The sequence below is a fragment of the Salvelinus namaycush genome, chromosome 4 (genome assembly GCF_016432855.1).
Source record: "Salvelinus namaycush isolate Seneca chromosome 4, SaNama_1.0, whole genome shotgun sequence".
NCBI classification, from domain to species: Eukaryota; Metazoa; Chordata; class Actinopteri; order Salmoniformes; family Salmonidae; genus Salvelinus; species Salvelinus namaycush.
Window position 1 is genome coordinate 10991738 of NC_052310.1, and position 27621 is coordinate 11019358.

Here is a 27621-nt window from a genome sequence, read left to right on the forward strand (position 1 = left end):
ATTCAAATAAATGTCGGTAGCTGAATGGGCTTCCATAGAAATATCTTCTTGTTGGGCAGCCGTTAGATTTTTTTATTTCAAATTTTCCCCACTTTAACACGCAATGTGTCAAGCCAAACGCTTCTTCATGAACAATCTTCTTAAAAGTTACAGGATGCATGAATATTCTTCTTGTAAATTACAGGATGCAAATGATGCCGCATGTGCCGCAACTGTAGGGCATTTTCTCTTTTGTCCACCAGAGTGGTGGACTGGATTCTCCTCCCCACACATCACTTCATAGAGACCGCCGCTGCTGCCACCACCACCAACACCACATCGCCGATGTTATAATAGGTGGACTGGATAACAATCTCTCTCGCCTTATTGGACATTGGATTTGAAAGACAGCTTTCAGCCATTTTATCGCTGGTAAACTGTCGCTCTTTCTATCCTTTTTCATTTTGAACAATGACTTCATGAAGTAGGTTACTGTACAAAAGCTAAATCGGCGAGGTTTGGATAAGAGAACAGTGATTTATTGACGCCTGTTTTCGTACTCAATTCTAGCATGTGCCACGTGACGACAGGGACACACGAGTATGGGCATTAGACGCGGGTAAATACACTGGTAAGCGTTTTCACCTATTTACATGGTTGATCAGTTTACTGCACGTTAAGCTGTTTAAATCAAATAGCTTCTATTATTTTCCTGGATTTACACGCAGTAGTCTGATTAAGTTAGTCTCATTCCTAAGCCCCCTCTTAAATCTCCTGATGTTGCAAAGCTGTTAAATGTCCAGGAATTTATTTTAAATCACAAACATGAGGTCCAATGAAAGGTCCTATTGCTATATCGAATCTGAAATTACAAATTCACTGTAGCCCAAGGGATGGTCGACGTCATTGTACAGATACAATGTTGTTGATGAGACACGTTCCTATCGTTGACATGTAGGGTGTGATTTTTTAAATCTTTATGTTGATACACATGGCTATCAAAAGAGGACGATGTACTACTGTAACAGCTAGTGACAGGTGCATCAGTTTACCAAAGAATACAGGAAACACAGTCAAGCCTGTCTGAGAGAGCAGAAGTTACACTGTACATTCAACTGTTTTATTTTGTTTCAGAGGATACTTACATACGTTCTATGTCTATAAATTCACTGACGTTCGTTATTAAAATAATTTAAGATAATGTTATAATGGATATTAGATACTGGTATAATGGACAATTTATCCAAATGATAGTACTGTGACTCAAATACAGTAGACTGCCTACAATGCAACCACATAAAACATTTTTAGGGGGTTCCTGAATCTGCACTGTTTGCAAGTCATATCTTAAAATTGCCTACTATTTTTGAATGATGCGTTTAGTGTGCAAATTCAATTGAAGGAAAGACTCATGATTGCGATGTCCCTTAGTAGGGCAATGTTAATAGGGCAATGTTAATAGGGCAATGTTAATAGGGAATTTCAATCAAATGTGTTCAGTAGTTCCCTGGAATATTGACTTGTCATTTTAGGTATGTTTTAAAATAACTTTTAGCTTTCTATGCCTTTCCACTCTCAAGCAACACTTCATTATGTTGGTTTGTTGTCCTTACTGTACCATACCACAGAAAACAGTACTGAAATTACTGTCAAAAATAGCACTAAGAGTAGTACACCGTAGTTTCCTGATTGGGTTTGTAGTTCTAAAGCCTAATCAATATCATGCTGTATTCATAATCTGCTAGCAGGGTTGAATGGCGGGAACATGATTACTGGGATTTACCACCTAAAACCACTCCCTTTTCCCGGGATAAATAACTGAGAAACCGGTAAATTATAATAAATTATTTATATAAACAGCATGGAGTGAAATGGAACTGTTAAATTACATGCAATGTCTAAATGTGGCTTCTCTATGGCCTCTGCATGATGAATCACCAACGCTCAGGGTGGGGACAGACCATATCAGATTGGAGCGTAGTTCACAATGCATGTCGATCTATCTCATCATGTGAACTTTTTTTCCTTTTCTTGTGACAGGTAGGTCTACATTTCCTACATCTAACTTTCAGGGGTCACCTTATTTTTTCTAAAAGATAAAGATATATAAAGATATCTTTTTGTAAAGATATAAAACATTTAAAAAATTGCAGCTGCAGAGTTTTAAAACATTTCTCGAATATTGTTGCTTTAAATCAGTGCACGCCGAGCAGTCTCTCGCAGTCTTTCTCTCTCTTCATCAATTCCATTGAAATTGCATCCAAAATTGATAATCCTGTTCTAGATTGCTATACAGATGTTCTAGCCTACCTTTCAGGGAATGCAGTCAATGCAGTATTAGCCTTATATTTATCTAATTAATGGTGGGAATGCAGTAGCGGTGTGTGGGTAAAATCACTGGGGAAGCCAAAGAAAAGCCATATTACAACCTTTGTGTTGTGATAGTTACGTTGTTTGCTCTATAACCTTTTAAATGATATCCCTTGCGACCGTGATTTATAGGCCTAAAGGCACAGACAATAAGACACAATGGCAGAATACATTCAACCACACCTTTTGGTTTTATCACAAAACTAGATAGCAACCTCTGTCCAGCGAAGTCCACAAAGCATATTGCATGTACAGTAACAGACAGTTACATGACTTACAGCATGGTCAAGCAAGTTCATGTTTCCATTTTTGGACCACTAAACAACTATTGATTTAGAACGACAAAGAGTTACCGCAAGTCACAAAAATATATAGAACTGTCATCAAGGCAAAGGGTGGCTACTTTGAAGAATCTCAAATATATTTTGATTTGTTTAACAATTTTTGTTTACAATATGATTCCACGTGTGTATTTCATAGTTTTGATGTCTTCACTATTATTCTACAATGTAGAAAATAGTCAAAATAAAGAAACCCTTGAACGAGTAGGTGTGTCCAAACTGTTGACTGGTACTGTATGTGTATTGGATAACGACACAATCATTTGGCCTTTTTTGGGCTCATTACAAGTCTAATGTACAACCCTAATGTAGGGCTCATAAAATGTATGTAATGTATGGCTCATTAGGCACAGGTAGCATCAGACTTGAATTTTCAATCAAAGCTCTAATCAAATCCAGACAAAGGCCTATTTACAGTATATGCTTTTGAATGGCTCTTCCAGTTTTACTGGATTACCTGGGAGAAAAGTGATTTATTCTAGGGATGGAACATTCGTAAAATACTGGGAAAATATTCAACCCTATCTGCTAGTGACTGAAGCCTGTCAAGTCTCCTGTAATTCTATTTGGTAAAAAAATCCTATTTGAATCAGTGAATGTTGTTCCCATCTGCTTGAGCATTCATTACTGCTTCTTGCAGAGAAAGTAGGAATCCAAAGCTTGGCGAACACTCCACACATGAATGATGAGTACTCAAGTGCTTATGACAGGATAGACAAAAGGATACAAGAGAGATTTTGATCAGACTAGCCAGATCTCTCTGGAGTCTGGACCTCAACTAAACTATTTATTTTCAGTACAGAGGTCAATGTTTCTATTTGGGGCACACTTTGGATTATAAAGGACTTGTTTGCCTTTTCTTTTCACATTTCTTTGTTGGCGTGAAAATGAATTAGAGGAATAATTCAGAATTCTAATCAAAGTTTTGTATTAAATACATGTATTAACTGCAGAAATATACACATTTTACAGGAACTGACTTGAAGTCTTTTTTTCACATTGCAGTCAGCCTTGGGCAGTGTTAATTACACCTAGATTTCACACTATGCTGCTATTGTGTACTGTACGTGATGGGTTTCCATGGCAGCATCAACCAGAATGTCACTGACAAATAGAAAGGGTTTGGATGTATTGCAACATCTTGCTTTCAATTCGGTTGCAGTATCAAATAGTAGTTTTGGGATTGAAGAGTAGAGGGACCCTGGAGGATTAAAGGCACTGTTCAAATCTGCTCATTGACCAAGCTTAGTGATAGATAAAGGATTTCATCTCAGCAGAATATGTCCATGAATCACCCTATTTTGCTCCTTGGTTACAAGCTGTCATAGCAACAGTATGCCACCTTTTCTTGGAGGCCGTTAAAGCATGTTACTCTATTTTAAAGAACCTGTAAGAATTTGATTGAGCGGCTGCTTTTGGAGACTCGTGCTATGAAACAACAGAAATCCTTGTTGGCTGAAAATACTACATACTGTAATGCAAGTCAAGTTCTAAGTCAAGAACTTGATCAATTTATATGACTCCTACCGAGGGTAAGCTGTCTCTGTGGACAACATTAATGTCTCGATCTCTGTGAGAGGGAACTTTATCGACCACACGGCCATCATTACACAACAGAGTCATGGCCATTAGCCGAGCTAAGATTTCTCTCCTCTCGTCTCCAGTGGGCTTTCATCTTAGAAGATGACAGGTGGACACATTTGGGAAGATTGGAGCCTGTGATCCTGCAGTCTAAAGACACCATGGAGCAAGGCTTCAGCTTCAGCACACTGGTGAGTCTTGTTAGTCGGGGGTAAAGGCGTCTGTTTGCTTCCCATCCTAAACAGTTCGTGCATATATTATGATGACATTTTGTGACGTTTTTGTTCCCTTTGGTCTTCAGCAAGGTTTTTTTTTGGCTGTTCATGCTCACAATTTTTTTTGTTTTGTTGTTGAGGCAACCCGAAGTGTGGTGATTGGTCAACAGTAGGGATTCTTCAAATAAGTGTTTGTTGTCATTCAATGAGAGACGACTCGCTTTCATGCACATTTTTTCCACTGTGAAATACTGCAACAAACATCTTAGCTGTAAAATTACTACAACTTCTTCGGAACGAACGTCAATTAATTACAGATTTTTTTTGAGTACATTTTTGAGGAAGTGTTAATTGGCTATGGCATCTCAAGAGGGACAAACGGTACTATTGCCGCGCTTTTCAAATTTTTCAAGCGACTGTCCTTTAAGGGAGTATGCGAGGCACATACGTTCACTTCATCTAGCTGAGTTCTGCTAGGAGCAAACTGAACCTAGTGTGCACGCCTTAAGGGGTTAGAGGTGAAGTGGGGAGTGATGGGCTGTGTGTGGAGTGGGATAGGTGGGAGGTGACGGGCGGAGTAATGGGCTGTGTGTGGAGTGGGATAGGTGGGAGGTGACGGGGGGAGTGATGGGCTGTGTGTGGAGGGGGGTAGGTGGGAGGTGACGGGGGGAGTGATGGGCTGTGTGTGGAGGGGGGTAGGTGGGAGGTGATGGGCTGTGTGTGGAGTGGGATAGGTGGGAGGTGACGGGGGGAGTGATGGGCTGTGTGTGGAGTGGGATAGGTGGGAGGTGACGGGGGGAGTGATGGGCTGTGTGTGGAGTGGGATAGGTGGGAGGTGACGGGCGGAGTGATGGGCTGTGTGTGGAGTGGGATAGGTGGGAGGTGACGGGGGGAGTGATGGGCTGTGTGTGGAGGGGGGTAGGTGGGAGGTGACGGGGGGAGTGATGGGCTGTGTGTGGAGGGGGGTAGATGGGAGGTGATGGGCTGTGTGTGGGGTGGGATAGGTGGGAGGTGACGGGGGGAGTGATGGGCTGTGTGTGGAGTGGGATAGGTGGGAGGTGACGGGGGGAGTGATGGGCTGTGTGTGGAGGGGGGTAGGTGGGAGGTGATGGGCTGTGTGTGGAGTGGGATAGGTGGGAGGTGACGGGGGGAGTGATGGGCTGTGTGTGGAGTGGGATAGGTGGGAGGTGACTGGGGGAGTGATGGGCTGTGTGTGGAGTGGGGTAGGTGGGAGGTGACGGGCGGAGTGATGGGCTGTGTGTGGAGTGGGGTAGGTGGGAGGTGACTGGGGGAGTGATGGGCTGTGTGTGGAGTGGGGTAGGTGGGAGGTGATGGGCTGTGTGTGGAGTGGGATAGGTGGGAGGTGACGGTGGGAGTGATGGGCTGTGTGTGGAGTGGGATAGGTGGGAGGTGACTGGGGGAGTGATGGGCTGTGTGTGGAGTGGGGTAGGTGGGAGGTGACGGGCGGAGTGATGGGCTGTGTGTGGAGTGGGATAGGTGGGAGGTGACGGGGGGAGTGATGGGCTGTGTGTGGAGTGGGATAGGTGGGAGGTGACGGGCGGAGTGATGGGCTGTGTGTGGAGTGGGATAGGTGGGAGGTGATGGGCTGTGTGTGGAGTGGGATAGGTGGGAGGTGACGGGGGGAGTGATGGGCTGTGTGTGGAGTGGGATAGGTGGGAGGTGACGGGGGGAGTGATGGGCTGTGTGTGGAGTGGGATAGGTGGGAGGTGACGGGGGGAGTGATGGGCTGTGTGTGGAGTGGGATAGGTGGGAGGTGACGGGCGGAGTGATGGGCTGTGTGTGGAGTGGGATAGGTGGGAGGTGACGGGGGGAGTGATGGGCTGTGTGTGGAGTGGGATAGGTGGGAGGTGATGGGCTGTGTGTGGAGTGGGAGAGGTGGGAGGTGACGGGGGGAGTGATGGCCTGTGTGTGGAGTGGGATAGGTGGGAGGTGACGGGGGGAGTGATGGGCTGTGTGTGGAGTGGGATAGGTGGGAGGTGATGGGCTGTGTGTGGAGTGGGGTAGGTGGGAGGTGACGGGGGGAGTGATGGGCTGTGTGTGGGGTAGGTGGGAGGTGAGTAAGGTTGATGGACTGTGTGGGAGAGGTGGGAGGTGATGGGGAGAGTGATGGGCTGTGTGTGGAGTGGGGTAGGTGGGAGGTGAGTAAGGTTGATGGACTGTGTGTGGAGTGGGAGAGGTGGGAGGTGACGGGGGGAGTGATGGGCTGTGTGTGGAGTGGGGTAGGTGGGAGGTGACGGAGGGAGTGATGGGCTGTGGGATAGGTGGGAGGTGACGGGGGGAGTGATGGCCTGTGTGTGGAGTGGGAGAGGTGGGAGGTGACGGGGGGAGTGATGGACTGTGTGGAGTGGGAGAGGTGGGAGGTGACGGGGGGAGTGATGGACTGTGTGGAGTGGGAGAGGTGGGAGGTGACGGGGGGAGTGATGGGCTGTGTGTGGAGTGGGAGAGGTGGGAGGTGACGTGGGGAGTGATGGGCTGTGTGTGGAGTGGGATAGGTGGGAGGTGACGGGGGGAGTGATGGGCTGTGTGTGGAGTGGGATAGGTGGGAGGTAACGGGGGGAGTGATGGGCTGTGTGTGGAGTGGGGTAGGTGGGAGGTGACGTGGGGAGTGATGGGCTGTGTGTGGGGTAGGTGGGAGGTGACGGGGGGAGTGATGGGCTGTGTGTGGAGTGGGATAGGTGGGAGGTGAGTAAGGTTGATGGGCTGTGTGTGGAGTGGGAGAGGTGGGAGGTGAGTAAGGTTGATGGGCTGTGTGTAGAGTGGGAGAGTTGGGAGGTGAGTAAGGTTGATGGGCTGTGTGTGGAGTGGGAGAGTTGGGAGGTGAGTAAGGTTGATGGGCTGTGTGTGGAGTGGGAGAGGTGGGAGGTGAGTAAGGTTGATGGGCTGTGTGTGGAGTGGGAGAGGTGGGAGGTGAGTAAGGTTGATGGGCTGTGTGTGGAGTGGGAGAGGTGGGAGGTGAGTAAGGTTGATGGGCTGTGTGGAGTGGGAGAGGTGGGAGGTGAGTAAGGTTGATGGGCTGTGTGGAGTGGGAGAGGTGGGAGGTGAGTAAGGTTGATGGGCTGTGTGTGGAGTGGGAGAGGTGGGAGGTGAGGTGAGTTGAGTTCACTTGTCTTTGGGAAATGTAGGAATCAAGGTGAGTATAGGAAGGTGGGTGGAAAGCTGGAGTGAATGGGTGTCCTCTGTGTAGAAGCAGGTGATGTGGGTGGGCTGCATTGATTTCTTCGTAGAGTGGGAATGGGTTAGTGGGCTGGGGATCCATGCCAACGGTTTCCCCTGACTCACTCCCATTAGTATTCAGCTGCTCTGTCAGACTCATCCCTCCATCCTGGGGTGGGAGAAAGGGATAGAGCGGATGTTTGCCTCTTTACACTTCCTCTGCTCATGAATAGATGATTAGACAAAGGAGATGCTATCATCGAGCCCTCCAACGAGAGAAAACTCCTGCCTGCTTCAACTGTCGCTGCCGAAAGGATGTCTTAATCTGATCCTTCATCGAGAGTACAATCATTTCCCCCGCAGTCTTCATCACTACCCCCTGCAGAGTCCAGTGGAGTCTTGATAAGACTCCCACGTCAATAGTAACCTCAAAGAACTCTGAGGCAGCAGTGTCCCGTGTGTACTGTGCTGTTTTCATTAGTGTGGTGCAGGACTGATCAGGCTAGTGTGTACTAGCATAGCGTCGTCCGTTCTACCTATGAATGCTTCCGATCAGCCCCCCCCCCCCCCGCCTGTTTTGGCCGACCTGACCTAGTGAGGGATGACAGTGGTGATGTTGTCTGGTCACGTGACCGCCTGGGGAGGGCTGGGAGGCTGCTGAGGGAGACGGCTCATGCTGATCCTAGCCGTTGCTATTTCAGTTGATGCTACAGTAGTACTGCTGCTAGGGTGATAGTGTTGCTGTGTCAGGCTGTTAGCCTTAGGGTTTTTCTGCCCATGTAGACACAGGTTCTGATGCAATGTTAGTGATAAATGTGTTGTTTTGGTCCCTGAGGTGTAGGAAGAGGTGTGCTAGTGCTGACAGGGCTGTCCTCTCCATGCTTAGTCAAATCCTAACCTTATCCATTGGAAGGAAAATGCTAAACTACCACATCTACAGTGGGGCAAAAAAGTATTTAGTCAGCCACCAATTGTGCAAGTTCTCCCACTTAAAAAGATGAGAGAGGCCTGTAATTTTCATCATAGGTACACTTCAACTATGACAGACAAAATTAGAAAAAAAATTCCAGAAAATCACATTGTAGGATTTTTTATGAATTTATTTGCAAATTATGGTGGAAAATAAGTATTTGGTCACCTACAAACAAGCAAGATTTCTGGCTCTCACAGACCTGTAACTTCTTCTGTCAAAGAGCTGTCAAAGGACACCAGAAACAAAATTGTAGACCTGCACCAGGCTGGGAAGACTGAATCTGCAATAGGTAAGCAGCTTGGTTTGAAGAAATCAACTGTGGGAGCAATTATTAGGAAATGGAAGACATACAAGACCACTGATAATCTCCCTCGATCTGGGGCTCCACGCAAGATCTCACCCCGTGGGGTCAAAATGATCACAAGAACGGTGAGCAAAAATCCCAGAACCACACGGGGGGACCTAGTGAATGACCTGCAGAGAGCTTGGACCAAAGTAACAAAGCCTACCATCAGTAACACACTACGCCGCCAGGGACTCAAATCCTGCAGTGCCAGACGTGTCCCCCTGCTTAAGCCAGTACATCTCCAGGCCCGTCTGAAGTTTGCTAGAGAGCATTTGGATGATCCAGAAGAAGATTGGGAGAATGTCAGATGAAACCAAAATATAACTTTTTTGTAAAAACTCAACTCGTCGTGTTTGGAGGACAAAGAATGCTGAGTTGCATCCAAAGAACACCATACCTACTGTGAAGCATGGGGGTGGAAACATCATGCTTTGGGGCTGTTTTTCTGCAAAGGGACCAGGACGACTGATCCGTGTAAAGGAAAGAATGAATGGGGCCATGTATCGTGAGATTTTGAGTGAAAACCTCCTTCCATCAGCAAGGGCATTGAAGATGAAACGTGGCTGGGTCTTTCAGCATGACAATGATCCCAAACACACCGCCCGGGCAACGAAGGAGTGGCTTCGTAAGAAGCATTTCAAGGTCCTGGAGTGGCCTAGCCAGTCTCCAGATCTCAACCCCATAGAAAATCTTTGGAGGGAGTTGAAAATCCGTGTTGCCCAGCAACAGCCCCTAAACATCATTGCTCTAGAGGAGATCTGCATGGAGGAATGGGCCAAAATACCAGCAACAGTGTGTGAAAACCTTGGGAAGACTTACAGAAAACGTTTGACCTCTGTCATTGCCAACAAAGGGTATATAACAAAGTATTGAGAAACTTTTGTTATTGACCAAATACTTATTTTCCACCATAATTTGCAAATAAATTCATAAAAAATCCTACAATGTGATTTTCTGGATTTTTTTTCTTCTCATTTTGTCTGTCATAGTTGAAGTGTACCTATGATGAAAATTACAGGCCTCTCTCATCTTTTTAAGTGGGAGAACTTGCACAATTGGTGGCTGACTAAATACTTGTTTGCCCCACTGTATTATGCTCTTCTATACTCCGATGCGTGGGGTTACATTGACTGCTAAGTTGACCTCTGTTACACTTTGAACTCTGACCCTGGTGACCTTTGACCCCCAACAGAAGAAGCTGGCGGCCGAGCCGGACCACACCGACGTGAGCTTGACGGCGGCGGAGCGCGTGCTGGCCCTCAGCAAGATGGGCTGCAGCGTGGAGATCAACGAGGAGATCACGCCACGCCGCTACTTCCGCTCCGGCGTGGAGATGGAGCGCATGGCCGCCGTGTACCTGGAGGAGGGCAGCTTGGAGAACGCCTACGTCCTATACAACAAGTTCATCACGTGAGGAGAGAGCGTACCCACTGGGCACAAACTGGTTGAATCAACGTTGTTTCCACGTCATTTCAATTAAATGACATTGAACCAACGTGGAATAGATGTTGAATTGACAATTGTTGCAGACTAGTTTAGGGCCTGTGATAGTGGAATACTAACATACCTATGTCCAATGTACTAATGGCAGTTCAAGTACTTGATTGATGAATAATACAAATACAAATGTTTTCGTCACATGCGCTGAATACAACCGGTGTAGACTTTACTGTGAAATGCTTACTTACGAGCCCTTTCCCAACGATGCAATAATATTAATAATGGTAACACAAGGAATAAAATACACAAGAAGGAAGCTATATACAGACAGTAGCAGTACCATATCAATGTGTGGGGGTACGAGGTAATTGAGGTCGATATGTACCTAATAGGCAGGGGTTAAGTGACTAGGGTACAGGATTAATAATAGTAGCAGCAGTAGTAGCAGTAAAAATAATTCTTCATAAACTATAATCTGTCTAACCATCTCTCTGTTGTGTCAGTCTGTTTGTAGAGAAACTCCCCAGCCATCGAGACTACCGGGAGTGCAGCGTGCCAGAGAAGCAGGTGATAATGAAGGTAAACCCTGGGCCTGCTGTGTTGGGGGGACCCCCGTGGTGCTAAACCCTTGGTCTGCTGTGTTGGGGGGACCCCGTGGTGCTAAACACTTGGTCTGCTGTGTTGGGGGGACCCCGTGGTGCTAAACCCTGGGTCTGCTGTGTTGGGGGGACCCCCGTGGTGCTAAACCCTTGGTCTGCTGTGTTGGGGGGACCCCCGTGGTGCTAAACCCTTGGTCTGCTGTGTTGGGGGGACCCTGTGGTGCTAAACCCTTGGTCTGCTGTGTTGGGGGGACCCCTGTGGTGCTAAACCCTGGGCCTGCTGTGTTGGGGTCCCCCGTGGTGCTAAACCCTTGGCCTGCTGTGTTGGGGGGACCCCGTGGTGCTAAACCCTTGGTCTGCTGTGTTGGGGGGACCCCGTGGTGCTAAACCCTTGGCCTGCTGTGTTGGGGGACCCCCGTGGTGCTAAACCCTTGGCCTGCTGTGTTGGGGGGACCCCGTGGTGCTAAACCCTTGGCCTGCTGTGTTGGGGGGACCCCCGTGGTGCTAAACCCTTGGTCTGCTGTGTTGGGGGGACCCCCGTGGTGCTAAACCCTTGGTCTGCTGTGTTGGGGGGACCCCGTGGTGCTAAACCCTGGGCCTGCTGTGTTGGGGGGACCCCCGTGGTGCTAAACCCTTGGTCTGCTGTGTTGGGGGGACCCCCGTGGTGCTAAACCCTTGGTCTGCTGTGTTGGGGGGACCCCCGTGGTGCTAAACCCTTGGTCTGCTGTGTTGGGGGGACCCCCGTGGTGCTAAACCCTTGGTCTGCTGTGTTGGGGGGACCCCCGTGGTGCTAAACCCTTGGTCTGCTGTGTTGGGGGGACCCCCGTGGTGCTAAACCCTTGGTCTGCTGTGTTGGGGGGACCCCCGTGGTGCTAAACCCTGGGCCTGCTGTGTTGGGGGGACCCCCGTGGTGCTAAACCCTTGGTCTGCTGTGTTGGGGGGACCCCGTGGTGCTAAACCCTTGGTCTGCTGTGTTGGGGGCCCCCGTGGTGCTAAACCCTGGGCCTGCTGTGTTGGGGGGACCCCGTGGTGCTAAACCCTTGGTCTGCTGTGTTGGGGGGACCCCGTGGTGCTAAACCCTTGGCCTGCTGTGTTGGGGGGTCCCCCGTGGTGCTAAACGCTTGGTCTGCTGTGTTGGGGGGACCCTGTGGTGCTAAACCCTTGGCCTGCTGTGTTGGGGGGTCCCCCGTGGTGCTAAACGCTTGGTCTGCTGTGTTGGGGGTCCCCCGTGGTGCTAAACGCTTGGTCTGCTGTGTTGGGGGGACCCCGTGGTGCTAAACGCTTGGCCTGCTGTGTTGGGGGGTCCCCCGTGGTGCTCAGACCTGCAGAGAGCTCATTAACCTAGCTGGAGGGATGGAGAGAGGGGTAGAGGGATGGAGAGAGGGAGGGATGGGGTGGAGGGATGGAGAGAGGGGTGGTAGGGATGGAGAGAGAGAGGGATGGAGAGAGGGGTGAAGGGATGGAGAGAGGGAGGGATGGAGAGAGGGGTGAAGGGATGAAGGGATGGAGAGAGGGCCCTGTCTGCCTGAGTGATAGGCTACTTAGTGGTCTGCTTTGATTTAAGTGAGGTATGTTTATGGTAAGCGAAGCAAGGTCAGCTCAGGGACAGCACCAGTCTAGAAAAGGCGATAGATGACCTTCTGGTGACTAACAGTAGAAACGACACTATAATCTATTAAGAGCTTTGAAATGGTAGGTTAATGGCTTGTCATTTTTCTTTTCTCAAAGTAGTGATTCAGCCCACTTGGACTGACCGTTTAAGCTGCAAATTCCCACTGCTAATGGAAGAAAGTGTTTCCCTGCCTGCACTCACAGATTACCTTGTCCCGTTTATCTGTTGGATGTTATTCTCAGAAATTGCAAGATGTCGCATTTCCGCGCAAAGATCAATTGAGGAAGCTCCTCCATGAGAAGTTCAACAAGGAACATGCAGCATATCTAATGAGTCAGGTAAGGTTTAGCACCCAAACCTTTCATTACATTCAAACAGATTATTTTGGAAGCTGGCTGGATACCCTGTTCGTGCTAGTGTGCAACACCTGTTCATATTATTTGGATCCCTTTTTGACGAATGGGAATACTTCATTGCAGCAAGTTTATAGTTGTATTGATGAGAAGTGGTTTGGAGAAAGATCACCTATATCAACAAATGGTACGAACATTGAAATGTCACAGATTGTGTGTGTGTGTGTGCGTGCGCACAGAGCCAGGCTGTGGTGGTGGATGGCTGTGGCCAGCAGCTGCAGAGGACGTCTCTGGTAGAGCAGGAGAGACTGAGGGTGGCTCAGCTGCGCAGGATGCAGATGGAGGCGGAGCAGTTCCGCTACTTCGAGGACCAACTGCGCAGACAGGAGCTGGCCAATCGCAGAGACGAGGCGGTCGCCAAAGTGCCTGAACAAACGGACGGGTCCTGCCTGTCCCACTCCTCCAAGAACCATGTTCGTCTCGACCCAAACCGCAATCAACCTTCTCTCCCCAGCAGCAAGCCAGCAGCTACACTGGCTGGCATACATAGTGAGTGTCCTGCTTCCATTACGATTGAACATCTAGGCTCTATATTTTAGATTGAATGATTGTTACTCAAACAATCCATTAGTTAGGTAATATGGGGAAGTCAACAATGAGTTACATTAATAGTTACTGTGTATATTTTAGCTGGCTAGTATAATAACTGTTGATGTATTTGTAGTCTGTATATGTGCTGCATGAGTCACATGGTTGGACATCCTGTTATTGTAGTTCAACAGTGTGTGTGTGTGTGTGTGTGTGTGTGTGTGTGTGTGTGTGTGTGTGTGTGTGTGTGTGTGTGTGTGTGTCCGCGCGTCTGTACAGCTCAACTGGTTGAGGGCCTGAGGCGGGTCGTCATTCCGAGAGACCTGACCTACAAGTTCTTGCTGCTAGCCGACAGCAACACAGCCAGGGGCATAGAGACATGTGGGGTCCTCTGTGGAAAACTGGTAAGACATGCTCTTCCATCAAATATACTGTACGCAAACATTTATCTCTAAACTGCCAGTTTATTGGGGAAAGTCAAACATCCCAGAACACTATGTCTAACCGTACAACAGGAGTCACCATTTGTAATCATGTCATCTGCAAACGATAGTTCTGTGAACGAGGAGGAGGGAGGTTGCCAATGTAAGGTGTTCAAAGTTCAAGAATAGTATTTGAAGTTGCTTGTACTCCCTACATTATTTGCTATCTTATGATGTAAGTGCCTGCTCCAGATTGCTGTGTGTAGGTGGGTGTGCCAAATCCTGCACAATAGCAATAACAGTACTTCAGTGTCACCAGACTTATGAACCATTATTAGCAACTGTTGTGCATTTGTAATGAATTAGCTCATAAGCTGTTATAAATGCACTTCTAATGCCGTCTGAGGGTATTCATGGGAAGTGTTACCTTTTGTCTCTTCCAGACTCAAAATGAGTTTCTGCTGACCCATGTGGTGGTTCCCAAGCAGTCAGCTGGCCCAGACTACTGTGATATGGAGAATGTAGAGGAGCTCTTCAGTTTCCAGGACCACCACAGTCTGCTGACTCTGGGCTGGATCCATGTGAGTGTACATCACCCCCCCCCCCCCCCCCATCTTATATTTATAGAGCCCTTTTTACAACAGCAGTTGTCATAAAGTGCCTATATAGAAACCCAGCCTTAAACCCCAGAGAGAAAGCAATGCAGATGTAGAGGCATGTTGGCTAGGAAAAACTCCTTAGAAAGGCAGGAACCTAGGAAGAAACCTAGAGAGGAACCAGGCTCTGAGGGGTGGCCAGTCCTCTTCTGGCTGTGCTGGGGAGAGATTAGCATTATTTGCATAATATCACCATAGAAACCAGGCCCTCTGGATCAGATGTCACAGTTATTCATAGCCCTACCAGTCACCTTCAGAGAATGCATTGTAGATTCTGTACCCCTTCAATATTAACCTTGGATTTATGGTTTACAATCCTACACAGTGAAATGTACAGATGTAGGATTTTAATTTGAGCCAGTTTGCTACAGCAGGAAAATTATCCTGCAGCAACCGGAAATATGCATAATTACGTGGATTATAATTAATGAAAATGGTTGCATTTAGCATTTTTTGTTATGGCAAATCAAGTGTAAATTACAAACTTTAGAAGCCTTTTAAAAACTCAAATACACTACAAGTTTACATTTCCTGCTGTGCAGTAACAAAAGAGTGATCAAATTAAGACCCTGTAGTTCCACTGATTTTTGGGGAATAAACCTATTCTGTAAATATCAAATGTAATTCACCTAACAGAAAATGAGCTTTTTGACGCAGTTCCATTATCTCTTCTGCTGGTTGCTCTCTTCTCCTCTGCCCTTAGACCCACCCCACCCAGACGGCCTTCCTGTCCAGTGTAGACCTGCATACACACGGCTCCTACCAGCTCATGCTGCCTGAAGCCATCGCCATCGTCTGCTCGCCCAAACACAACGAGTGAGTCTCTGTCCGCTAGAATGAGTAGGCCTGCTGATGCTAACGCTAAAGAAAACCAATCCACTAAGACATGCAATGTGGACGGTATTCAAATAGTTTATTCAGTAACGAGCAATGTTCCAGGGAGTTAGAAATGCGTGATGTAGAACCGACATGATGATTCTCTGTGACGTGGAACAATGAGTCGTGTCAGTTCTATACTCAACGTCTCTATCTGGTTCTCTAAATGTTCCAACCCACTGAACGAGCCTCGGGTGTAAGCTCAGCTCTCAGATGACTAACCTATGTTGGCTTTAAGGTTGCTTAGCTGGAAGACTATTTACTTTTACTAGACAGACTTTCTTTGGCCATGAGAGCGTCGTGTAGACGAGGCCTGTGACTGTGATATGTATTTTGCAGTACGGGGGTGTTCAGACTCACCAGCTCTGGCATGGGGGAGGTAGCCCGCTGCAGACTGAAGGGCTTTCACCCACACTCCAAGGACCCGCCGCTCTTCAGCGTAAGTCATACACACAGACATCCTCTCAGCACTGTCACGAATAGAGCTTGTATGTGTTCACATTTCCTTCTATTGTTAGTTGTGCTTCTCCACGGTGAGTTGACCTGAACAGTTAAACGAGGCTTTTCTAATTTCAGATCTGTAGGCATGTTGTTATAAAGGACTTGAAAACTACTGTGCTGGACCTCAGGTGACAGAGAGGGGAAGGGAAGACACTCACCCCCCCTCCTCCTCCTCACCATCACAAACTGGATCTCCTATTTATATCTTTGTTTACAATGAAGGCTTTTGTATTTATTTTTTAAAAAGGACGTACTGTCAATTGAAACTGCTTTGCAACACATGGTGATGAATTGTTCTAATGGTGTCGTTTTATCAACCCTTTATCCTAAAGTATGTTTTTTTGATAGCTTAACATGTCAATTTGGCAGAGTGGATGTTTTTGAGCCAGATTTGATGTGGAATTCTCCAGAGAGAACTACTTTAGCATGCAGGCCTGCTGTAAATGGCCTGAGGTGTTTCAGTTTGTGAACTGGCTAAAGTGTGTGCACTTATGTGTTATGTGAATGATAGTCTCCCATGAAGGTATCCTTACCATGTAACTTTCCTGGAACAGGACACTATGGAAAAGACTTGTAAAACACGATTATACAGCATTTGCACAATTGATTACATAGAGATTTGACGAACAAATAAAAAGAGATTGATTTCTTAAATATAAAATGGACTGGATTTAATTGTGATGGCTCTGTGGTTTAGGAAGTTGTTTTGTTGTCTTTTTAGTCTTAGTTATAATTAATTACTTTTGGCCAGTTGGATGTTAGCCTTGACATTTTTGCGTTATTTGTGAGTCTTGATTTATTTTGAAGTGTTGACCAAAAAACAGAAAATAGAACCATAACTTAAATATTCCTAAAAGTAGCCTGTCGAGGTGGCATGTCTTATGTGGGGAGGAACAAACCAAAGTGCTCAGAGAATTTGGAAGCAAAGAAACCTTAGGCGCCTTAAAGTAACAGTAGCTTTTTGCCATTCAAGGGCCTTGACTACACAGAGCTCAGGTAGCAGCTCACTTTCCACGCCCATGAAGCATTTAAGTAGCCTGGTTCCAGACCTGTTTGTGCTCTCATCATTGTTTGGCTTGCCAATGACCATTTGAAGTTAACGAAACACCACAAACATATCTGGGACCAGGCTAGCCTTTAAGCACACCTCCCTGTAGAAAATTGAGCTCTCCTTCTTTCACCTTTGGCAGAAGTGGGCGTGAGGGGAAAAGAGCTTGTCACACCCCCTCACAGCAGTCCTGATAATGGCTTTGTCTTTCATTTGACTTTATATCAGTACTACAGTGTGTTGTTGGACTGTTGCTACAGTGTGATTAGCTGTCCCAGTGGCGCTGTAGGAACATGCTCTGTTGTAGTGGCTTTGTGTTAAGAAATGGGAAAGACAACCAGTCAATGCAGTGACTCTACCACACTTTTCCACTGTCATTTTGGTAATAAAACACATACTGCTTTATCTTCTTGTCTGAGTTGTTGTTTAACTGCGCGGCGTGTCTTTCCAGATGTAGTTGTTCTGCTTTCCCCTCCCCAAATTAACAGAACCATGTCAATGGAAAAGAATGGAGTGAAAACGTACACGGGTTGACGTTTACTGTTATGAGCCTTGTCCTGGAGGCAGAACAGTGATTTTCCCCTTAGACAAGCTAGCTGCAAAGTCTAAACTTTTTTATATTGTAAAAGTTCATGAAAATAAACATTTGCTTTTTGGTCTTCATTTAAGGTTAAGGTTAGGCATTAGGGTTAGCAGTGTGCTTAAGGTTAGGTTGAAAATCTGATTTTTATGACTGGCTGTGCCAGCTTGTGACCACTCTGAAGAGCTGCCTCCAGAATAAGATTCATGACATTAAACGCTAACCCGCTGAAAATGTGGCTAGATGCGACAGTAGTCATAGTAATTATATTCTAAACACTTGTAATATAAATGTATGAGCCAGACAGAGTTCCTTGTATGAGAGCTTTATTCCTTCCTTGGGTGTTCGTTCATGTTTACATGGATCTTAACAAACCGTCAGATTGTTAAAGCTTTCAGCAGTGATCTGAGCCATGCGAGAGACCTGGCCACATCCAGGGATGATGTACTGAACAAAGTGAACACAAGAGGGAGAATGCGAGCTCTGTGGAACAGATTCAGCTTCTTTGCTTCTATAGCCATCGCTGGAATCTACATACATACATACATACATTGCCCTAGGAATGTCCCCAAAGTTTTACACCAGCTGCACGTTCAAGCTTTTTTCTTTGAAAGGTACATGACCAACCACATAACATTCACGCAGGGGTGGGCAGTGCAAAGACAGAAACACACAAGGTTAAATGGGGTACACATTCACAGTTTACAGGCAATAGAATGAGAGCAGAGTTTGGGGCAGGAGGGACGGAGTGGGCTGGGGTGGGTGGTTCTGGGCCTTGTTTAGAAGCACTTGCGATGCACAATGGAAGGGCCGGCCTCGTCGTACTCCTGCTTGCTGATCCACATCTGCTGGAAGGTGGAGAGGGAGGCCAGGATGGAGCCGCCGATCCAGACCGAGTACTTCCTCTCAGGTGGGGCGATAATCTGGTAACACAAGATATCATTTAATATACTGAGTGAGGAAATCCCATATGTGTAGTAAATAGATACAGTACACCAAAGCTTCGTGAGACAATATCAGTGACATTCAGCTTCAGATTGGGCCTCAACAACTTGCATGACATTTTGAAACACTTATCAAGACAATGATTTCTATTCATAGAAACCAGGTCAAAACTGGAAAGGATAATTGCGTCAATGTTGAAATGGGACAATATCATTACTGGCGGTGAATGGAAAAAATATACCATTACAGTTATGAGGACTACCATATTGAATAAATTCAAATCACTGTATAGCATCTCACTATGACATGCAAGTTAACTCTGTTAGTAGCATCTCACAGCGACGTGCAAGTTAACTCTATGTTAGTAGCATCAACACACCTTGATCTTCATGGTACTGGGGGCCAGGGCTGTGATCTCCTTCTGCATTCTGTCTGCGATGCCAGGGTACATGGTGGTACCTCCTGACAGGACGTTGTTGGCGTACAGGTCCTTACGAATGTCAATGTCACACTTCATGATGCTGTTGTAAGTGGTTTCATGTATACCGGCAGACTCCATACCTGGAGAGAAATCAGAGGAAATCATGCTGAGTCACAAGGGACAGTGGGGAGAATAGATATTTATTTCAAACTGTTGAGAGAAAGGCAAACGGAGAGAGTGGAAAGAGGTAAAGAAGGAGCGAGGGATTACCGATGAAGGAGGGCTGGAAGAGGGTTTCCGGGCAGCGGAACCTCTCGTTGCCGATGGTGATGACCTGACCGTCGGGCAGCTCATAGCTCTTCTCCAGAGAGGAGGAGGTGGCAGCGGTGGCCATCTCATTCTCAAAGTCCAGAGCGACGTAGCACAACTTTTCTTTGATGTCACGAACAATTTCTCTCTCAGCTAGAGAGAGGAGAATAAGGGTGAGGTCAGAACAAGAACTTAGATTGATTTGTAGCTTGGCAGAACAACACTTCTGTGTCTGCATAGGCCTCTGGTTTATAGCATCCCATAGTTTCTACTGACCTGTGGTGACGAATGAGTAGCCCCGCTCGGTCAGAATCTTCATGAGGTAGTCAGTGAGATCACGGCCAGCCAGGTCCAGGCGCATGATGGCGTGAGGCAGGGCATAACCCTCATATATGGGGACATTGTGGGTGACACCATCACCAGAGTCAAGGACAATACCTGTGGAGGTTTAGGAGAACACAGGTTTAGGAGGACACAGGTTTGGGAGGACACAGGTTTGGGAGGACACAGGTTTGGGAGGACACAGGTTTGAGAGGACACAAGTTTGAGAGGACACAAGTTTGAGAGGACACAGGTTTGGGTGGTATAGGAGGACACCATTTTGGGATGACACAGGTTAGGGAGGACAGGCTTGGGAGAACAACGTTTTGGGAGGACAGTTTTGGGAGTAAACAAGTTTGGGCTCAGTGGGACTGAATGGTCAGTGTAAAATGAGGCTGGTTTTGACTAGTGTCCTATACTGACCTGTTGTGCGCCCAGAGGCATAAAGTGACAGCACGGCCTGGATAGCTACGTACATGGCTGGAACGTTGAAGGTCTCGAACATAATCTAGAGCAGGAGGATTTGTTTAGGTTACAGTGTTATTTTCCACACTAACATTTTGACAGTGAGCATATCATTCTAATTGCACCAATCATACACTCAGCATCATGTAACAAATTCCTACTGTTTATATTAGGTGTATTACACAGTCTTGAAAGGCTGGGTTGAAGATATACATTGGAACAAGTCCTAGTTGTGGTGTATGTAGTCATCACTTTCTTGATGTCTACAGTAGAATAGTTCTTGATGTCTATAGTATTCACTCTGGTATGCAATCTGGTTTCCGCTCAGGTTATGGATGTGTTAATGCAACCTTAAAGGTCCTCAATGATGTCACCATTGCCCTTGATTCTAAGCAATGTTGTGCTGCTATTTTTATTGACTTGGCCAAAGATTTTGATACAGTAGACCATTCCATTCTTGTGGGCCGGCTAAGGAGTATTGGTCTCTGAGGGGTCTTTGGCCTGGTTTGCTAACTATCTCTCTCAAAGAGTGCAGTGTATAAAGTCAGAAAATCTGCTGTCTCAGCCACTGCCTGTCACCAAGGGAGTACCCCAAGGCTCGATCCTAGGCCCCACGCTCTTCTCAATTTACATCTACAACGTAGCTCAGGCAGTAGGAAGCTCTCTCATCCATTTATATGCAGATGATACGGTCTTATACTCAGCTGGCCCCTCCCCGGATTTTGTGTTAAATGCTCTACAACAAAGTTTTCTTAGTGTCCAACAAGCTTTCTCTACACTTGACCTTTGTTTTGGAGGTGTTCAGAACAAGGTTATGTGGTTTGGTAAGAAAAATTCCCCTCTCCCCGCAGGTGTGATTACTACCTCTGAGGGTTTAGAGCTTGAGGTAGTCACATCATACAAGTACTTGGGAGCATGGCTAGACGGTACACTGTCCTTCTCTCAGCACATATCAAAGCTGCAGGCTAAAGTTAAATCTAGACTTGGTTTCCTCTCGTAATCACTCCTCTTTCACCCCAGCTGCCAAACTAACCCTGATTCAGATTACCTTCCCACCCATGCTAGATTACGGAGACAATTCATAGATTGGCAGATAAGGGTGCTCTCGAGCAGATACATGTTCTTTACCATTCGGCCATCAGATTTGCCACCAATGCTCCTTATAGGACACATCACTGCACTCTATACTCCTCTGTCAACTGGTCATCTCTGTATACCCGTCACAAGACCCACTGGTTGATGCTTATTTATAAAACCCTCTTAGGCCTCACTCGCCCCTATCTGAGATATCTACTGCAGCCCTCAACCTCCACATACAACACCCGTTCTGCCAGTCACATTCTGTTAAAGGTCCCCAAAGCACACACATCCCTGGGTCGCTCCTCTTTTCAGTTCGCTGCAGCTAGAGACTGGAACGAGCTGCAACAAACACTCAAACTGGACAGTTTTATCTCAATCTCTTAACTCAAAGACTCAGTCATGGACACTCTTAATGACAGCTGTGGCTGCTTCGCGTGATGTATTGTTGTCTCTACCTTCTTTCCCTTTGTGCTGTTGTCTATGCCCAATAATGTTGTACCATGTTTTGTGCCGCAACCATGTTGTGTTGCTACCATGTTGTTGTCATGTTGTGTTGCTACCATGTTGTTGTCACGTTGTGTTGCTACCATGTTGTCATGTTGTGTTGCTACCATGTTGTTGTCATGTTGTGTTGCTACCATGTTGTTGTCATGTTGTGTTGCTACCATGTTGTTGTCACGTTGTGTTGCTACCATGTTGTTGTCATGTTGTGTTGCTACCATGTTGTCATGTTGTGTTGCTACCATGTTGTTGTCATGTTGTGTTGCTACCATGTTGTTGTCACGTTGTGTTGCTACCATGTTGTTGTCATGTTGTGTTGCTACCATGTTGTTGTCATGTTGTGTTGCTACCATGTTGTTGTCATGTTGTGTTGCTACCATGTTGTTGTCACGTTGTGTTGCTACCATGTTGTTGTCATGTTGTGTTGCTACCATGTTGTTGTCATGTTGTGTTGCTACCATGTTGTTGTCATGTTGTGTTGCTACCATGTTGTTGTCACGTTGTGTTGCTACCATGTTGTTGTCATGTTGTGTTGCTACCATGTTGTTGTCATGTTGTGTTGCTACCATGTTGTTGTCATGTTGTGTTGCTACCATGTTGTTGTCACGTTGTGTTGCTACCATGTTGTTGTCATGTTGTGTTGCTACCATGTTGTTGTCATGTTGTGTTGCTACCATGTTGTTGTCATGTTGTGTTGCTACCATGCTGTGCTGTCATGTGTTTCTGCCTTACTATGTTGTTGTCTTAGGTCTCTCTTTATGTAGTGTTGTGTTGTCTGTCTTGTCATGATGTGTCTTTTGTCCTATATTTATATGTTATTTATTTATTAATCCCAGCCCCCGTCTCTGCAGGAAGCCTTTTGGTAGGTCGTCATTGTAAATAAAAATGTGTTCTTAACTGACTTGCCTAGTTAAATAAAGGTTAAATAAAAAAATAAAAAAATCACCTGCGTCATCTTCTCCCTGTTGGCTTTGGGATTGAGGGGGGCCTCTGTCAGCAGGGTGGGGTGTTCCTCAGGAGCTACACGGAGCTCGTTGTAGAAGGAGTGATGCCAGATCTGCCAATCATCGACAATAATTAGCATAACATCGCTGAACATGTCTGGGGTCTCTTTAGCTAAATCCTCGTTCTGTTATCATGTAACAGTTCTGAGAATAGATCCGGGATCTAAATGCCCCTGGATAAATCCCAAAGTGCCACCCGGGGAGTTGTGTTGGCTGAGGCTACTTTTGAGTGCCATGATGGAAAATCACAAAGTACATCAAATTCCATGTTAGAGTGTGTCACTGTTTTCCAATTATATTGTTTTAAAATCGTCTGAATCCTGAGTCTGTGTCATTGTTGGGTAGGGTGTGGTAGGATGGGGTAGGGTAGGGTAGTGTAGTAGGGTGTGGTAGGGTAGTGTGTGGTAGGGTAGGGTAGTGAGGTAGGGTGGGGTGGTGTAGCGTGTGGCAGAGTAGGGTGTGGTAGGGTAGGATGGGGTGAGGTGAGGTAGGGTGGGATGAGGTAAGGTGTGGTGGGGTAGGGTGGGGTGGGGTGAGGTAGGGTGTGATAGGGTATGGTAGGGTGGGATGAGGTAAGGTAGGGTAGGGTAGTGTGGTAGAGTGGGGTGGTGTAGCGTGTGGCAGGGTAGGGTTGGGTGTGGTAGGGTGGGGTGAGGTAGGGTAGGGTGGGGTGAGGTAGGGTCTGGTGTGGTAGGGTGTGGTAGGGTGGGGTGGGATGAGGTAAGGTGTGGTAGGGTAGGGTGGGGTGAGGTAGGGTGTAGTAGGGTGTGGTAGGGTAGGGTGGGGTAGGGTGAGGTAGGTTAGGGTGAGGTAGGGTGTGGTAGGGTAGGGTGGGGTAAGGTGGGGTGGGGTAGGGTGGGGTAGGTTAGGGTGGGGTGGGGTGAGGTAGGGTGTGGTAGGGTATGGTAGGGTGTGGTAGGGTAGGGTAAGGTAGAGTGCGGTAGGGTGTGGTAGGGTGGGGTGAGGTAGGGTGTGGTAGGGTATGGTAGGGTAGGGTAGGGTGGGGTGAGGTGAGGTAGGGTGTGGTAGGCTTACTTTTTCCATGTCATCCCAGTTTGTGATGATGCCGTGTTCGATGGGGTACTTCAGGGTCAGAATACCTCTTTTGCTCTGCGCCTCGTCACCCACATAACTGTCTTTCTGTCCCATGCCCACCATCACACCCTGGGGAGAGAAACCGGCTGCTCAGAAGCACACTCACCACACTGTAAAGTGGATGCCATTGCTAGCACTGAAATTCAACAAATAGGCCTTGCTGTGTTGAGTCTTAAACCATGATGGGTATAAAATCAAAGAATTATGCTTTAAATTAAGAATATACCAAGGACCATGAAAGAATACGGACAAAAAAGTGGATGCATTCTCATCACCCAATCAGAAGTTACATCCAGCCTGTCTTTTAATGAACGAATGGTGGCTCACCTGATGTCTGGGACGGCCCACGATGGAGGGGAATACTGCTCTCGGGGCGTCGTCCCCGGCAAAGCCTGCCTTGCACAGACCGGAGCCATTGTCACACACAAGGGCGGTGCTCTCTTCATCGTCACACATTGTCAATTCTTTGCTTTACGTTCCTTACTCCGACTGGAGACAATCACTGCAGGGGCAACAGAGAGGAAAGTGTGTTAACATCTTCAGAGTGATAGATTTGTGTGTGTGTGTGTGTGTGTGTGTGTGTGTGTGTGTGTGTGTGTGTGTGTGTGTGTGTGTGTGTGTGTGTGTGTGAGAGAGAGAGAGTAGGTCTATCCCTCTAAAGTAGTGTGTGACCACACCCTTCTGAGGTGAATTCATAAAAAACGTAAACCATAAAATGTTTAAACTGGTGTGGCAAGTATTTACGTTAATTCATTCAGGAATACATGGCTCAGGCAAATCCACTGGACTACCAAAGTGTGAAGAAAGGATGAGGCTATTCCTATTGAAAGTGAAAAAGTCAATTTGGAAAGTTGACCTGTGCTTAGAGTATAATATAAATACAGTCCACCAACATCCTATGAAGCACATTGTTATATAATGTTATAATACTGTAAACATTTAACATTAATAGCAAAGCATATATGCTTAAGATCAAAACTCCCCATAGGAGTTATCCTAAAACACTCTTTAGTTAAGGTTAGGGTTGAACTCCAGTCTCTAATGAATGGATGCAGCACCCTGGGAAAACTTCCTAATTAGGAAATGATGCAGAGTCATGTCTGTCTTTGGACTGGACTGTGCAAACCTCACTCCCTCTCTCTCTGGCCCTGCCTATCTACAATCGTTTACAAAAAAGGATAGAAAAAAAGACGGGGATGGGAGGGAGAGAGGGGGGGAGAGAGAGAGAGGGGGAGAGAGGGAGAGAGAGAGGGCAGTAGATTCCAGCAGAACCATATTTAGTCATAAACCTTCAGAATAAAGGATTTCCTAAGCTTTCCAGCAGAGGGTACCATGAGCAGCTATGATGGAGTTCAGTGCTGAAAGTTGACCAGTGTTGAACTCTCCAATAACATGACAGAGGCCCCTGTATGCATCCAGCCATTATTCCCTTTGCACATTTCAAAACCTTTACTCATTTCAAAACGGTGTACGATGTTTTCAAAAACTGACTGAGTTCCCAAGAGACCTTACAACCTATCAACCTGACTTTCCCCAAGAGACCTTACAACCTATCAACCTGACTTTCCCCAAGAGACCTTACAACCTATCAAACTGACTTTCCCCAAGAGACCTTACAACCTATCAACCTGACTTTCCCCAAGAGACCTTACAACCTATCAACCTGACTTTCCCCAAGAGACCTTACAAGAATTTGAGACTATGTTTCTATTGCATTATGGGACTTATGGCAACAGATGTCTAATATCATAATCAACCAGCTGAAAAAATTATGCATAATAGGTAGCTTAGCATATACCAGAATATCAACAAGACAGTTCTAGCATTTACTACTGTGACATTCTACCACACTGTTTCAAGCAAGTTACAGCATTAGCAGCAACACTAACTTCTTCAACCACAAGTTCTTAATAAACCACAACACCACCAGGCTTAGGATCTCATCTACTGTGACACTTAATACCCACAACAGACCCCAGTGACTTAGCTGTGAGATGTCTAAACACCTGTCTTTCATTAACATGCGCCTGTGAGATCAGCCAAAGCTCATCAAGCCTAATGAGCCTGGTTTAAATTGATTGAGAAGCAGTCTGCACTGTAAGGTGCTGACCCCTGCGGTTGACTCAGACTAGCAGATTAGCAGCCGACAATTTAGCAGTTGTTGACTTGAGGCAGTCGGGCAGACAGGAAGGCAGGAGTAGAGGAGAGCAGAGGAGAGAAGTGGAGATCAAAGGAGAGCAGAGGAGAGCAGAACAGAACGGAGAAGAGGAGAACCGAGCGGAGGAGATGAGAGCAGAGGAGAATGTGCAGAGGAGAGGAGAGGATAAAAGAGGGTACACTTAAGAAAAAAGGTTATATCTAGAACCTGAAAGGGTTCTTCAGCTGTCCCCATAGGATAGCCCTTTGAAGAACCCTTTTTGGTTCCAGATATAACCCTTTTGGCTCAAGGTAGAACCCCTTTGAATTCCATGTAGAACCCTTTACACAGAGGGTTATACTGCGATGCCAAAATAATTCTATCTGGAACCAAAAAGGGTTCTCCTATGGGGACAGCCAAAGAACCCTTTTGGAACCTTTTTTCTAAGCGTGTAGGAGAGGAGTAGGCAGGAGAGAGGACAACGAGGGGATGAGAGGAGGAACAGGGAAGAGAGAGGAGGACAGGAGAGGTGAGGTGGTGGTCCACTTACCCTGACAGTGCTTGGCCGGGGTTTGCCGCTCAGGGATGGTGTGCCCTCTCACTGGCCTGGGGAGACTTTATGTAGCTCCCAGCCAGCCCCCATCCTGCACTTACCCCTCCCACATCCCAAACATGGAGCCGGGGCCGCACTCTCCCTGTCTGCCTCACTCAGCCAGAGCCTTATAGGGATGGCCGGGGAAAAACAGTCCAATCCAATTGCTTCTGCGGAGGGCCCAGTCACATCATTCAGGGCATTCCAGGGGCCTTTTTTTCTGTGAAAGGCAGGAGATCTCACCATGCTGGAACATAAACACACAGCACAGAGCTTGCAGGACTGCCCCCTGTGACAAACAAGCCCTCACACACACAGACAGTGGCATTCCCGTGTAGCAATCCCTCACACACACAGAGGCATTCCCGTGTAGCAATCCCTCACACACACAGACAGTGGCATTCCCGTGTAGCAAGCCCTAACACACACAGACAGTGGCATTCCCGTGTAGCAAGCCCTCACACACACAGACAGTGGCATTCCTGTGTAGCAAGCCCTCACACACACAGACAGTGGCATTCCCGTGTAGCAAGCCTTCACACACAGACAGTGGCATTCCCGGGTAGCAAGCCCTCACACAGACAGTGGCATTCCCGTGTAGCATTCCCTCACACACAGACAGTGGCATTCCCGTGTAGCAAGCCTTCACACACACACAGACAGTGGCATTCCCATGTAGCAAACCTTCACACACACAGACAGTGGCATTCCCGTGTAGCAAGCCCTCACACACACACAGACAGTGGCGTTCCCGGGTAGCAAGCCCTCACACAGACAGTGGCATTCCCGTGTAGCAATCCCTCACACACACAGACAGTGGCATTCCCGTGTAGCAAGCCTTCACACACACAGACAGTGGCATTCCCGTGTAGCAAGCCCTCACAAACACAGTGGCATTCCCGTGTAGCAAGCCTTCACACACAGACAGTGGCGTTCCCGGGTAGCAAGCCCTCACACACACAGACAGTGGCATTCCCGTGTAGTAAGAATGACACGAGTCAGGTCACAAATACAGCATCTAGGTGCTGCTTGAATTGGCATCAGTTAGATGTTGAAACATTCAAACAGTGTGAGGGTATATTCTTACTTGTCAGTTG

The 27621-nt window shown here is 46.9% G+C and overlaps 2 protein-coding genes across 2 annotated transcripts; one reads left to right on the forward strand and one right to left on the reverse strand.

Annotated features, from left to right (window-relative positions):
* Nucleotides 1–322: 322 nt before the first annotated feature.
* Nucleotides 323–17479, forward strand: stambpl1 (STAM binding protein-like 1). Its single transcript, XM_038991142.1, has 12 exons — nt 323–411; nt 550–610; nt 4355–4462; nt 10172–10389; nt 10923–10998; nt 12873–12968; nt 13223–13532; nt 13851–13975; nt 14437–14574; nt 15353–15465; nt 15865–15964; nt 16102–17479. The coding sequence occupies exons 3-12, from the start codon at nt 4433–4435 to the stop codon at nt 16156–16158; spliced, it is 1263 nt and encodes a 420-aa protein (XP_038847070.1). The 5' UTR covers nt 323–411; nt 550–610; nt 4355–4432; the 3' UTR covers nt 16159–17479.
* Nucleotides 17480–17963: 484 nt separating this feature from the next.
* acta2 (actin alpha 2, smooth muscle) lies at nt 17964–26589 on the reverse strand. Its single transcript, XM_038991143.1, has 9 exons — nt 26483–26589; nt 24123–24297; nt 23736–23864; nt 22643–22753; nt 20074–20158; nt 19606–19767; nt 19291–19482; nt 18979–19160; nt 17964–18577 (listed from the first exon to the last, which is right to left on the reverse strand). Exons 2-9 carry the CDS (start codon nt 24249–24251, stop codon nt 18434–18436), a joined length of 1134 nt encoding a protein of 377 aa, XP_038847071.1. The 5' UTR covers nt 24252–24297; nt 26483–26589; the 3' UTR covers nt 17964–18433.
* Between the last annotated feature and the right edge of the window lie 1032 nt (nt 26590–27621).

Coding starts and splice junctions, on each gene's coding strand:
- acta2 (XM_038991143.1), bottom strand. CDS start 24,251: ATGTGTGACGATGAAGAGAGCACCGCCCTTGTGTGTGACAATGGCTCC. Junction 19,768..20,073: donor TGCCTCTGGGCGCACAACAG/GTCAGTATAGGA, acceptor AAACCTCCACAG/GTATTGTCCTTGACTCTGGT. Junction 19,483..19,605: donor CTACTCATTCGTCACCACAG/GTCAGTAGAAAC, acceptor TCCTCTCTCTAG/CTGAGAGAGAAATTGTTCGT.
- stambpl1 (XM_038991142.1), top strand. CDS start 4,433: ATGGAGCAAGGCTTCAGCTTCAGCACACTG. Junction 4,463..10,171: donor GCTTCAGCTTCAGCACACTG/GTGAGTCTTGTT, acceptor GACCCCCAACAG/AAGAAGCTGGCGGCCGAGCC. Junction 15,965..16,101: donor AGGACCCGCCGCTCTTCAGC/GTAAGTCATACA, acceptor TTCTAATTTCAG/ATCTGTAGGCATGTTGTTAT.